This window comes from Schistosoma haematobium, chromosome 2, assembly GCF_000699445.3.
Source record: "Schistosoma haematobium chromosome 2, whole genome shotgun sequence".
In the NCBI taxonomy this organism is placed as follows: Eukaryota; Metazoa; Platyhelminthes; class Trematoda; order Strigeidida; family Schistosomatidae; genus Schistosoma; species Schistosoma haematobium.
Window position 1 is genome coordinate 44940461 of NC_067197.1, and position 14643 is coordinate 44955103.

The 14643-nt window shown below is 38.4% G+C and overlaps 1 protein-coding gene across 2 annotated transcripts; it reads left to right on the forward strand.

The window, feature by feature from the left end:
• Nucleotides 1–9134: 9134 nt before the first annotated feature.
• Nucleotides 9135–14558, forward strand: MS3_00007075 (uncharacterized protein; the record flags this gene model as incomplete). 2 transcript variants are annotated; one of them, XM_051215337.1, is made up of 3 exons in its annotated part: nucleotides 9135–9336; nucleotides 10521–10760; nucleotides 11793–14558. In XM_051215337.1, 2 exons carry the CDS (start codon nucleotides 10525–10527, stop codon nucleotides 12262–12264), a joined length of 708 nt encoding a protein of 235 aa, XP_051068551.1. In that variant the 3' UTR covers nucleotides 12265–14558. The 2 variants fall into 2 exon arrangements, with proteins under 2 accessions (XP_051068551.1, XP_012802325.2); XM_012946871.3 differs by lacking the exon at nucleotides 9135–9336 and adding an exon at nucleotides 9884–9888 and having other exon boundaries at nucleotides 11793–12844.
• Between the last annotated feature and the right edge of the window lie 85 nt (nucleotides 14559–14643).

Here is a 14643-nt window from a genome sequence, read left to right on the forward strand (position 1 = left end):
ACAGAACTTCTACCCCTTAAGAGTTGTCAAATGTTGGAATTCGCTGCAGGCCGAGCTAGTCCAAGGGACTTCCCAGGAGTCCTCTAAGAGGTAACTTGATCTATTCTTAAGGACTAAGGATAGTATCGCACTATGATTAATAATTTCTTTTCCTCTTTTATTGTTAACATACCTAGGTTCCTGCCTGGAGGGTTCGGTAATCCCCTGCTACTAGACACGGAAGCCTGTTAAGCGAAAGCTTCTTCTATTCCGTCCACAACCATTTGAACCATTTGAATCTTGCTATCTTCCACCAAATTACGAGGTCTTTAACTAACTGGTTGGGATTATTATAGTCGGCGACTAAAAAGTCATTTCGGTTTGTATTCCGTCTGGCTATTCGATTGGGCACATTGATTTGAATTCAACTTTTTTCTCATCCTAAATTTTCGAATTAATCCGAAACTTATGGACACAGACGTTAGCTTTTTCAATTGACATATCATATATTATCTCATAATCTTACTATAAAACTGACCTCATTTTACATAGATTTATTGTCATTGCCTAGGTTTTTCACACCTATATTTCAAGACACTTTAGCAATAAAATATTTATAATCTAGTGCCGTCTCCTTGGACAGTAAGGATTCTGGAGTTGGTCGCTGTCATATTACCAGGCAGCCTGTTCACTGGTTATATTTTCAAAGTCACTTAATTGCATGCAAAATGTCATTTTATATAATATGCCTGATAGTGAGAACTTAAAGTTCGTGAATTGCTGCGATCTTGGTCTGTATCACGAAGATTATGTAAAGCACAGACTAAAGTTTCCTCTCCTATTCATCTCAGTTCGATAGTATAACAGAGGCTAGTCATCTAATCAATGGTCACTCACTACTTAGGCGTATCTCGATATTTAAAAAAATCATCCATGACAGGACTACCATCCAAAATTGAATTACCAATGAACTGCAGACCAATCAACCCAGTATACGCGCTAGCGACAGCCACAAATTTGGCCACTGCTCAAACCCTAAAGTCCCATTCCCTTGCCCTCCTGAAAACTATGGCACGTCGCGTGCATCTGCTAGTTCTAAGATCAAGACCGCACACGAAACAACTGCAATTACTCATCCTAAACTCAAACGCCCAACTCCGGATCTCAATCCAGTTATACACCTTTAGTGCTTCAGTACTGTCCTAGCGGCTCAGATAAGAAATCAAAAAGTTCTTGAATTAACTATCCTGAAAGTTGTTCTAGAAGATTTAACCGTTCAGTGACCGAATTACGAAACAATGCTAGGCCCTCTGAGGAAACCCACAGGCACCCCAGTGCCCTCAGCACACGAAATTAATCTGCTTGCGGCAGTAGAAGACCCTTAAACGCACATGGTGGACTGACAGTACCCATCCATCCTAACGTCAGGCTACGACTGTCTGGTACCACACATACTCATGACACTTGAAGTTTCTTCGGTGTGAACCTTAAAAGTGATAAGAATCAGAACATAAACGCACACAACACAAACAGTTCTCTTGGAAATAATACCAGGCGACTCCGCACTCCTAACCCGAAACATGCAACTTTCTTTAACTACACATTACAAGGGTAAATGGCCCAAAGCACACAAGAATATCACAGCATTGGCCTACTTTGGCAACCACCCAATAGTTCTAGACACTATCCGAGTCAGGAAATCCCACACAACTATGCGGACTCCCTCCATATCGACATATAAACTACCTTATCCTTTTAGCCCCTCCTCGCTCAACAGTGTTGCAGTGGCACCTCCAACGATTGAGGGTGATAATCTCTCTTTTTAAGACCATCCTCCACATGCTCCAACCCGGTAAAGGGACACACTCCTCTTCAACGACAACCATTCCTAGCCTTGAAAGCTCCTTGACTGAAACTCCTGACCACTCCCCCGAACAGTACTTATCCATTCAATTCGCTCTGTTTCTATTTTCACTCCAAACTTCCCCTGAACTACTTTTCTTTAACCAGCAATGTTGACAACAACTCAAACGAACAAGAATATGTAGTTGATACTCTTACTTACTCCACTTTTTCCCATGGCAAACACTCACCGTACATGACACTGATTATGACCAATGCTCAATCTGCACAATATAAGATGGCTCACCCACTTAAACTGTTACTTTTAAACAAATCTCCACTTGTTTTGATAACGGAGAGACGGTTGTCTTCCCATGTCACTGACCTACAATTTCAAGTGGACATATATGAACCCTCTCTGTGTGGTCAAGTCACTAAGAAAGGCTTTTTTATGTTTACATCTAAAAATATGAGAGCGGAAATCTATAGAGATGCTCTCCTCAGCAAATAACCTGATTCCATATGGCTTCCTACACACGCTCGTGAATACAAAATACTAATTAGATGTTTATATTGGGCCCTAAACACCTCTAATCAAGATTCAAATTTGTGAGATAGGGACAGAAATCCTACGGCCTATGTCATTCGTTTTCCAATATGTTTCTATGCGTGTTCAGTCTTCGCTTGAATGAGTCAGTTAAAGTTATTGGCACCAATGCTTCAGGTAACAGGTTCCAAGAATTGATGACTCGGTATGAAAACCTATATACCACAGGCTTTTCTACTCGCCTGCTACGTCCTCTGAGATGTCACGACCTAGTAGGAAGAAAAGGAGAGAAAGTTTTAGGCCCGAAATCGTTTCTTAGTATTCTATACATGAAAATTGGACCACTTCTTAATCTGCAATAAAACAGAGTAAAGAGGTCTAGCTTTTCGAGCCGCTCATTATGTGGCAGACCCCGGAGTTCTGGAATTGCACGGGTAGCTGTCGTCTATATTATTTCGGAATATCCAAGTTTCCTTTTAAAAAGGGGCTCGCAGCTTGAACTTAGTTTTCAAGCTTAGTTCTCACTAAAGTTGTGTATACTCTAGTGAACATGATAATATCTAACTTAATGGATGTATATCTTAAAGTTTGTATGGTTCTCAACTCCTTGGCTACAACCTTTCGGCAGTGGGCCGTGGACTCAATATCACAACACACTGTCACTCCAAAATCTTTGTGAGACCGGATCACGGATGAAGGCACTTCCTCTATGCTGTATCTTTGTATCCCCAAAGTGCATATAGACACACTTTGCTGCGTTGAAAGGCATCAGCTACTATCTCGACCAGTTAATCACAATATTTAAGTCTACCTGAAGTGCGCAGGCATCTGTGTCTTCCGTTATTTCTTGCCAGGTTTTTACATCGTCAGCGTCTAATAACATCGGGAACTCTACTAGATTTGAGATATCATTTACGTATAGTATAAAAAGCATGGGACCTAGAACAGAACCTTGAAGTACTCCACTAAGTACTGGTCTCCAGATGGACCACTCCAAATCCAATCTTTCTTTCTGTCTACGACCTACTAGAAAATCCTTAAGCCATTTTAAAAGAGGTCCGGCAATATCAAGATATTCTAACTTCAATAGCAGTCTAATTGCAGCAGTCCATTTGTTGGCGCCTTGTCAAATACTTTGCTAAAGTCTATGTAGACAACATACACTGATTTTCCGTGGTCTGGAGTTTTCATCTATTTCACCCCTTCTATGAGGTTCGTCGTGCATGATGAACCTTTTCTGAAACCAAGTCGTTTGCCGTTTAACAAGTTGTTGGTTTCCACAACTGTCATTATGGTATTTTCGACTATTCTTTGAAGTATTTTAACTACGACACTGGTAAGGCCGGCAGGTCTGTTGTTCGATGGAAGTGGTCTTGGTCCCTTTTCATGCACTATAGTAATGATTGCGCCCTTCCACTCCCCAGTTAACATACCTTGGTTAAGTGACATATTGAATATGGCACTTAGTAAGGCTAGAATATATTGTGTAACGTCTCGGGGTTTTGGGGTGCATTTTATCTTATCCTATTGGCCTCTCTTTGTCTAAAGTGCTAAGAGCATTAAACACATCGTTTCGGTCAAATTCCACTGTGGGCAGGAGGCTTAGTGACTTTGTATTTAGATCTAGTTCTTAGTCTAGAAAAGATTCCTGAGTGAAAACGCCCCCAAACAGTCTTCTACCATTTCAAAACCATTCACTTCCTTGGCTAGGTTAAGAATTCAATGCTGCATCCTTGTTCTCTAATTTTCGTACGAGAGTAGACTCTTTATTGCAGGTTGTGCCAACTGCACTTCATATTTTCTCTGAGCCTCCCTGATTTTATTTATAAACTTACAGCGATCAAATATTTCTTCTTTTGTCTTAGAAAACATTGAATATCCTGGCCTATCCAGGGATAACCGTGCTTCTTCTTCGGGGCTGTTTAGGGTAAATTTGGTTGGGTCACCTGATTGTTCAAAAGACACGGTTTTTATTTGGCTATGATAATTTTACATACATTCCTTCAGTGTAATCGTGTTTCTATAATCTCTGAGTTATAGGGTTCTGCTCGTGTGATGTAAACATTTTCCGAAAGCGACGATTCGTTTTGTCAAGCTCTAGATAAGTCACGTCTTACAAGCAAACATCATCCAGATGGAGTGCTAAAAATATTGCATTATTCTGTTTGCAGTTTCAATTGTGAACTGACCTCAGCTAGGCCATCACTAAAAAACTGGAAGGACCGATTGGCCGTATAGGTCTAGTTTAGGACTTCTCATCAGTTCAGATCTTGAACCTATAGTAGGGAATCACATATTGAACTTTAGGTCTCTCATGGAAAAGCTTGACTTCTGGACTACTATGGCGTCACTCAAGTTTTAACGCTTAACTTCAACCGATTCACGATATACATTGCCTGAATTGGATGACTGTCTCACACATGAGAAGGTCGAACCCCGGTAGTCACAAATTGTCATTCGGACTACAGAAAACATATCGCACAGTGACAAAAAGCCTCCAGTTTCCTTTAGGTTTTCTATTTGTGGCCTACCTAGGATCAGTTCGTGATTTAAGCTGTTAAAATTTTACAATACCCATAAATTAAAATATATATCCGTACCAGACACTATCCCCCGGATCAAAAGACCAGTAGCTGTGTTTATAGACCCTAAACGGTTTCGTCAATTATTCGTACAACTTCCGCCTAGCTCTGAGGAGCTTTTTATGCACCGCCTAATATCCTGACCGATCATGAAAAGATCGATCCTCCACTGTCATACACATTTGCATAGTCAAATGTAAAAATTTATGGTTTTCTTTTTATCGCCATCCATTGTCAGTTATACCACTGTTTTCTACCCCTCAAATCTAGATTCCGACTTCCTTTGGTGCTCAATATTGCATTACTTTTCCCTAAGTTCCAGGGTTCGTATTTAGTTTCTGTTTCGAGTAGACAGATAACTCACTGAACCTATGGATGCTGCCCCACTATGATCAGTTATAAGAAACTTATACAGTTTTGAATTATCGTGAGTTCCTTCTGGTTGACGCTATAGAAGTTTGAAAATTTTACCAAGAATTCATGGACATTTAAAAGGTATTTTGTCTCAGTATAAGTTTATAGGGATTGTTGAATTCGAATTGAGATCACAGACCGAGAGGTGTCGGACTGTCATCGAAAACTTGAAGGTCCTGATCGCCGTTATACACCCGGTATGAGACTCCTCAATAGTGTCTATGTACGATCGTGCATGTGGTACGTGAACCCAGGTCCTTTGATCTCGCGCTCGAACGCCTTAGTGTTAAACGTTCGGAGACCGAAGTTTCCGTATTTGTGTCCTGTATGGATGTGTACTGCTGGGGAGTACCATTCTAGAGTGAAACGGTCGTTCGACGAGGAGGTCTAAGAGTGATCGGTTTTGGTACCTCATCTATCTATCGTTTTACTCATGGCTTTAGCAGACCCAACCCTCCTTTTTAATATTCTTTGATGAGTTATATACCTTACCATTTTAAGTATATATAATCTGACCAGTATCGTGAAATCCGTGCCATCAGTTAACGTAATGTCAGAGTGGTATACTAAATGAATATCCAACTTACAATACTTAGCTTCAGCTGTCTAATTCGCTTTTAACATGTGATAAGCAGAGACAGAATATTTCATCAGCGTGAGCAACACAACCTTAGATTATAGCAATATATTAAAACATACCACAGGGGTCAGAGTGTTTAACATTAAAAAAGGAGTGAGGGCGGCGAGAGTGATTTCGGGAAGACAACCACGTCTGTAGAGCAGAACGTTTTGTTAAATTATAGCCTGCTACAGTGTGGTGGGATGTAACTAACTAATGGCATTGATGATAGTTCTCTATGCTTCATACCTCTTCGATTCATGTTCGTAAACTTGAACTGGTTTCACGTCATACTGAGAAATCCTATTACAGAACGGACCATTACGCTTAATGGAGCTCACTCATGACTGTACAAAAGCCAAAGTGAATAAAAAGTTATAATAATTGGCATGAAGAAAGCCGCCTGTGTATCCGAACACTATATTTTCCTTATAACATTTTAAACATATGCATACACTTAGACTTTCTTCTCTCTTGAAGGTCTTTTATTTATACAGTCCTTTATCCATACTTTCGGCTTGTACTCTTTAACCTTTTGAAATATACATGCATAAAAATATACTCTATATCAAGAAATATGTTCGAGTAATTACTCCCTAATAACTCCACCTGAACTCTCTACACCTTACCAGCCACTGACAAGGTCTGTCCTGCTTCTCGCCCTTCCCTTTTTCCCTTTCTCTTTCAGCATCCTCGTGATATACCAGCGAAAACATGTGTAAGGAACTTTTGAATTCGTCCTACGCCTTCATTAAGCTTCTGGTATTTCGGAAAACCACCTATAACCCTCTCTCATTTTCAGGTATCACTAGAAGGACCCTTTTACATCGTGTGCAGCCAAGAAGTGATTACCTCTCTCTTGCCTCTAACTCAAGTAAGGTCATTGAATCCGTGACCAGTTTCCCCTTTCGATTCCTGTTACTCCTCCTATGTCGACGTTCAACTATAAACTTCCTCTTTTGACTTCCTCCTCAAGTGTCACAATGGCCAAGGATTCTAGTACGCTAAACGCTGTTTCAGGTCTACTGAAACTTCCCTCCAAACTATACATTGGAGTCTTCAACCTACTCACCATGTATCATGCTGGCCAACAGGCCTCCTTGGCGAAGACCCTGGAATCTCGTATAATTGATGTGTGCTGTACCTCCGAAAAACACATACAGGATCCTAGTAATAATAATATATTTCTGCATGAGCACGTACACGCCATTTTTACACGCATTATCTACAAATTACAACATTTGTTGGCGCACATTATGCTTCCCAGCTTATTAAGTTCATAGTTGTTATAAAGTAGACTCGTACAGCGTTTGCTGTAAACCACGACCTTGGGGAGACGCGTACGTCAAGTATGTTCCAGCCTAAACAGAAGGCTGACCAGATACACCTGGCAACTTGATGGCTAGTTCTCGTTGACTGGTGACTCTGATGCCCAGGTAGGCAGATTAAACCAAACAGAAAGACATTTAGATGGGTAATTTGGTATTCAAGATCAGCGAACAGGTAATGGTGAAGTTCTGCTGCAACCGAGTTCAGATAATCGTCTATTTTTGGCAAACACTAATATTAAGCATAAGGAGAGACATTGTATCATATATCGACCTCCTGCACTAAACCAACGGTGGACTCAAATAGACCAAATTGTATTTCTTGTAAAAACTTGATTTAGCCTCTAAACTGGTATGCCTTATGTAACAAAATGTTATTTGAGAATAAATTATTATTATTATTGCTATCAGTCATCGTTTTGAATGGTCGATAGGAGATTGTCGCTCATTCTGTAATACCTGCTTGAACTCCGGACGTGCTCAAATACCAGCAGGCATATTCTTGGACCTCACCGGATTCAAAAAAGTCACAATAACAAGACCCATTAGAATGAGAAAACTTTAAGTAGGTTCCAGAAATAACTGTGGTCTTACTTAGGTAGTTCTGATAACGAGGCTGACCCAGATGTTGCTTGCAAAGATATACAAACAGCTGTGGAAACAGCAACGACATCTACTTGTGATTTGAACCAAAGAGTGACTAAGAACCAGATGACTTCTGCTAAGTCTGTTGCACTGATAGATTCGCGTAAACACATCCCATCAGGCTCCGTGAGCAGTGGTAGGCAACGAAAGCTAAAGAGGTGGAAAAAGAAGCGACTGTAGGTAACACGAGACAGCTCTACAGACTTACAAGAGAAACTGGAATTAATAAGTGAAGTGTGAGTGAGATGATCTCGTAAAAAGACGACACAATTCTCTGCTCTCATTCCAGACGTTTAGAACGATGAGCAAAACAATTTAAGGAGCAGTTCAACTGGCCTTCAGCTACTCTACAACAACTCACCATTCCCAGATAGCCTGAATGAATCATTTAAGTAGGTCTCCCCGACCCTATATGCAGTTCGGAAATCCATATTTAATCTAGAACGAGGAAGAGCAGTTGGTCAAGATGGATTCATTCCGGAGGTCTTTAAGGTTAGTGGTCTAGTTTCAGCGATTACATCGACTAATATTTTGGCTAAAATCTGCAAACTGGATGTTATCCCATCTGACTGGTCGCAGTTATTGATTGTCACAATATATAAGAAATAATCCAAATCATTCTGTGATAACCATAGACAACGGGTTAGTTTGGCTAACATAACATCTAAAATACTAGCCTCAATAATTATCGGGCGCCTGCCTAACTAAGATTCGTGAACTGCAAACACGAGAAAATCAAGATGACTTCAGACCTGGTCGCGGCTGAAGCGACCACATAATCACCACTCGTCAGATTCTAGAACATATGCATACTTATCGGGGTCTGATAATGATAGTTTTTCTTGTCTTGAATGCATAATTTAACTTATAAAAACATAGTTTACAACACAACAAACATTCCTCCAGTAACATTTATCGACGTTCCACTTGAAAGAAGTCGACAACGTTATTAAACGTACTATGACTTAGGACATCATTCCAGCATCTAATGCACTTCCGGCATAATACAGTCGGACGTGACAATTAAAAATTACAATTAGAGCGAAGTTCACAGCTTAGTCCAGTTTTTTAATAAAAGATATATCGTAATACGTCAAATACAATGACTACATGAATGTAAATATGACCATTATTCCGATTCGCGATACAATAGGTTAACGTAACAGTTTTGAGTTTAAAACCACCTCTTTTAAATAGCGCGGCTAAGGTATTTTTGGCATATATTGATAAACGCACTCAAATGAAATTCAAGACGTCAAATGTTTTTCATACAGAATTGAAAAATTAATTTACTGTTAGGTTCACTAGGTGGAACTTGAGTATGTTTTGCTGTGTCATAAATTAGGTCAGTTACACGTTCGGCGTGTCGAGTTCGAGGATGTGAGTGCTCGTCATCAGTATATGCTCTAACCTTACTCTTGTAAATAGCGAAGAGGAATTTAACTTGCTTTGAGATCATCATGAAACCAGTAGTAGAGTACTCTACTATTACGTTATATGTAATAGTCATTAAAATTTGAAGGGCGTTGGGAAAAATGACTCATCTTGAGTCTGATTAGGCTTTTAGATAATGTTCTAGATTTCACAACATATAGTGCTGTTCCTCTTGTTGTCTACTTATTTGCCATAAAGTTTCGTTTCATCCAAGTAAGGCGTTTGAGGTTTTCTGATTTGTAAAAGCTAGGAAACTAAGCTAGGATTATTCTCAAATTCTATCCTATTTTGATAGACATGGATTTAGATACCAAACTAAATGATAAAGCTTCCTAATTTTTTGAAACTTTTGTATGTAGTGCTTTTGATCGTTCCACTTGTGTTATACGCAAGAGGTCTCATATATCAGTTAACTTCCTTGTATGTCATACCACAATATAGGTAGCTTTCGCATAACTGTTTGAAGCTCCTCAGTTTGTCACTTGTCCTTATAATGTCGTAGGTACTTTGGATAGGCTTTTTTCGTAAGTTCTCAGCACTTCATGTTATTCAGATACGTATCAGAATGTCTCAAGCAATAACTTTTAGACAGTCTTCTCACAACAAGACAGGCTATTTTGTCTCAGGTCTTTACTGGTGCTAGGACATTGAAGGGGTTGTTCCCATATTCTAGTAATCGAAACCTACAAAATTCTACTTATCGAAGCTTTCATTAAAATAACCCATTAAATTACACAAATAGTTTCTTTGAGATTGCTGAATGTCGTCACACATAGAAAAATGAGGTTTTATCAATGCCTAGATTTATCAAAGTAGTCGATTTTTTCTTGTTCCTTGTGAATGCTGAAGTGCCTACTTAAAACAGTTGAGTTGATCGGTGTCTGCTAATATATTAACATTATTGTTAATGCCAAAAGATGATTACATGGGATTTTTAAAAAATGTAACGGTGTATTAAAAGCGTCGTTCTCAAGTAATCACAACCCGTGCTATCATCTTTCTGCTATGGAAGATTACATGAAAATGCACACTTACGGGGAAAAAGCCGTTCATCAAAACTTTGGAATAGGTTTTAAAAATCTTAATATTCTTATCGGCATTGATGATAAAAAATATCTTATCACTTTCAGAAGGATGGCTAGACATATGTCTCATGGGATTTTTGTTGTTCTCGAAGGAGCAGATCGTGTGGGAAAAACAACACAAGCATTACTTCTAGCTAAAGCTTTGTCGGAAATCACACATAAAGAGACTCTGTCTGTCAAATTCCCGGATCGTGATACTCCTCTGGGACGTCAACTAGATTCGTATTTAAGTGGGAATGGTGATATTAATAAACATGCATTACACTTATTGTTCACTGCAAATAGGTGAGTTTGTTTTTTAATGATGATTACTAATTCTATTGATGCTTATGTACCTGAACTAATTACCACTGATTATTACTCGATTATTCATGTATTCCTGACAGTAGATACGTATGTGCGTAATCATGGATTAATTAAAAGAGTACGACCCTAACTACGGTTGTTGAATATGTAACAGTATTAAACAAACCAAACTTGCAACAAACACTGAAAATACAGTAGCTAGATGTTAAATCAGCTTGTATGATATGACAGCATGTTGCGTGCAACCTTTCTTCAGTATTAAGCGCAGCCGATCGTAATTTAGTACTATATACTGTGGGTTTTTAACCAATAATTACAATTTCAGTGAGAAATATTCGTCAATAACTCAGTACATGAGAGATTTTTTCGAACCTATCATAGTGGTTATAAAGGAAAGGACAAACTGGTATTGCAATACCAATTGAGCCCTAGTTATCAAGTTTTATTCCTGCTAATTAGATAATGCTATGCATTCTTAGGTTGTAAACTAATACAAATCTATAAAAAAATCCTCATTGGACAAATCTCAAGTAGTAGTCTAGTCCTTGCTTTTAAATTTTCTAAACTCACTTGAATATGTTTGTAGTGTTCATGATACGTTTGATAAAAGTATGAGCCAAATTACGCTAGAATTAAAAGTTTAAAATTAAATTGACTACTCTCTTTATGTATTCTATTGTAGCAGTATGTCAGTGGTATTCCATTACTTTTGGGGTGAGTTGCTTACTTGCATGGAACCACATAACTGTTTTCATTAGGCGCCTTCCCTATTTTTTTGTTGAAAGTCAGCATTTTCCCTGTGCTTCATTTAATTCGATAGCTGATCGAATATTTTAGTAAATTAGATGGTTCACAACCACGAAATTCGTATACGATTACTACATGATTTATACTTTTCACCATAGGCTGTGTATTTCATATTACTTAGTCTAAGGCCATCGTCAATGTGATCTATTATGATTCCAGCCAATATATATATATATATATATCATGCGATTCCGATCTTTTTAGATGGGAAAGGCAGTCTGAAATCCGGAAGGCCATTTCTAATGGAATACCTGTTGTAGCAGACAGATATATATATTCTGGGATCGCTTATACAGCTGCTAAATCTCCACCGACTCCAAACTGGGAATGGTGTTGGGAAATGGAAAAAGGTCTTGTAGAACCTGACTTAGTGATATGTTTAACACCAGGAAATCTAGACGAATTAAGTTCTAGGAATGGTTATGGAAATGAGCGGTATGAGAATGATGATTTTCAAAAGCGTGTTCTGGAGAATTATGTCCGGATTTCCAAAGATGTTGAATTAGATAATAAAGATAATAATGATGAAAATGATTCAGTTGGACTTTGGCATTTCATTCAAGCAACAGATAAAACTATCGAAGAAGTGCATAAATGTATTATGGTACTCGTTAAATCTAAATTGGAATCGATTATTGGTCCAGAAATCCATGAATGTACAAATAAAAAAGATTAATAAATTCCATTATTATGAATTGAAAATTGCATTTGTTATTGCTTATTTATGGTATCACTGTTTTTCATAGAAAAGGCTTTTCAAGTTGTGTTCACATTGATCAATACAATTGTGTAAATCAACCCAGTCCATTCTTTTGCTATAGTAATAGTCATTCGTTAGCACAATTGTAACAAGATCATAAGCAGTTTTGTCATGTAAATTTCATTCCCTGGGACGTGATGGATTAAATACACTCTAAACATCAGCTGCGAATTACTTTAGGTTTTGTAACCTAAGGTTATAATATAAGTGTAGCCACACTATGTGTGAAAGAGAACTATGGTATAGGTTCGTAATTAATTAATAATGAGTAGTAAGATGTCCATGAGTTCTAGCGCTATATTTCCGAGATGGTATTGTGAATAAAGAATGTATGTGAACATGACAAATGTATGATGATACTTGAATGTCAAATACAGTCTACAAATATCCCATCTGAATGAACTATTTGTTTTGTACATTAGGTGGTTTGGAATACATTTTGCAAAACTCTTCCCTAATAATCGAATTTACTAATGATATGGATTAAACATTTCAGATACAGAGGAGCTGTTAGGAAAACCCGATGAACTGTCAAGAATATCAGAACATAGAAAACCCACTTGAAATGTTTACGAGGTTGAGTTCCCGTTTATCGAAATGGAGATTAATTACATATCTAATGTTCCATGGAAATCGACTAAAAATAAGCATGTATCAAAATTTGTAAACAAAAATGTGACAGTTTGTTCCAGTGAATTTTCCCTCAAATGTGCACAATCGCAAATATTTAGTTTCCCAAATAATCATCAGTTGTCTTTGGGAGCCCTTCGTTTAACCAACATTTATTTTTGTCTTAGCGGACACATTCCTTTTAAGTTGAATTAAAAGCATGAAGTACAAACCTCGTGAGATGATTAATTCTTTAAATGATAAAGATGAGACGTACAGACATAGACTTCAAGAGTAACATGCTCGCAAGAATCTTAAACCTATAAATAGCTCACTTTAAATCAACTGAGGTCACACTTAGGTAGTTCTGAAAACGAGGCTGACCCAGATGTTGCTTGCAAAGATATACAAACAGCTGTGGAAACAGCAACGACATCTACTTGTGATTTGAACCAAAGAGTGACTAAGAACCAGATGACTTCTGCTAAGTCTGTTGCACTGATAGATTCGCGTAAACACATCCCATCAGGCTCCGTGAGCAGTGGTAGGCAACGAAAGCTAAAGAGGTGGAAAAAGAAGCGACTGTAGGTAACACGAGACAGCTCTACAGACTTACAAGAGAAACTGGAATTAATAAGTGAAGTGTAAGTGAGATGATCTCGTAAAAAGATGACACAATTCTCTGCTCTCATTCCAGACGTTTAGAACGATGAGCAAAACAATTTAAGGAGCAGTTCAACTGGCCTTCAGCTACTCTACAACAACTCACCATTCCCAGATAGCCTGAATGAATCATTTAAGTAGGTCTCCCCGACCCTATATGCAGTTCGGAAATCCATATTTAATCTAGAACGAGGAAGAGCAGTTGGTCAAGATGGATTCATTCCGGAGGTCTTTAAGGTTAGTGGTCTAGTTTCAGCGATTACATCGACTAATATTTTGGCTAAAATCTGCAAACTGGATGTTATCCCATCTGACTGGTCGCAGTTATTGATTGTCACAATATATAAGAAATAATCCAAATCATTCTGTGATAACCATAGACAACGGGTTAGTTTGGCTAACATAACATCTAAAATACTAGCCTCAATAATTATCGGGCGCCTGCCTAACTAAGATTCGTGAACTGCAAACACGAGAAAATCAGGATAACTTCAGACCTGACCGTGACTGTATCGACCACATATTCGCGAACTGTCATTTGATTTTGTGACCTCATGTGGTGTCCGACAAGGCTGTCCACCATCTCCATTTTTGTTTAACTTCATCATGGACCTACTGATGGAAATAACGTTTTTGTCGACTGAATTTTCGGGCGTTGATCTCCTTCCAGGAGGTTCACTTATCGACTTAGAATACACAGATGACAGTCTCGTTTGGTGAAGACGCTGATAAAATTCAGAGTCTTTTGATAGGACTGAGAAACAATGCCAGAATTTTTGAGATGTGTTTTCATCCCTATATCCGCAAGTTGTTGCTTCAGGACTGGCCTCCTTTAACACCTGAACTAAGGATAGGGAGTAATGTAATCAAACGCTTTGACAACGCTTATCTTGGAAGTCTGATCAGTTCGAATGAGTTGGTGTTTGACGAAATCTCTGCATGAATTTAGAATGCTCGCTTATGATGCATTGATCTAATAATAACTGAACCAAAGGACTAAGTATTTATGTTGGTAGTGAAAAT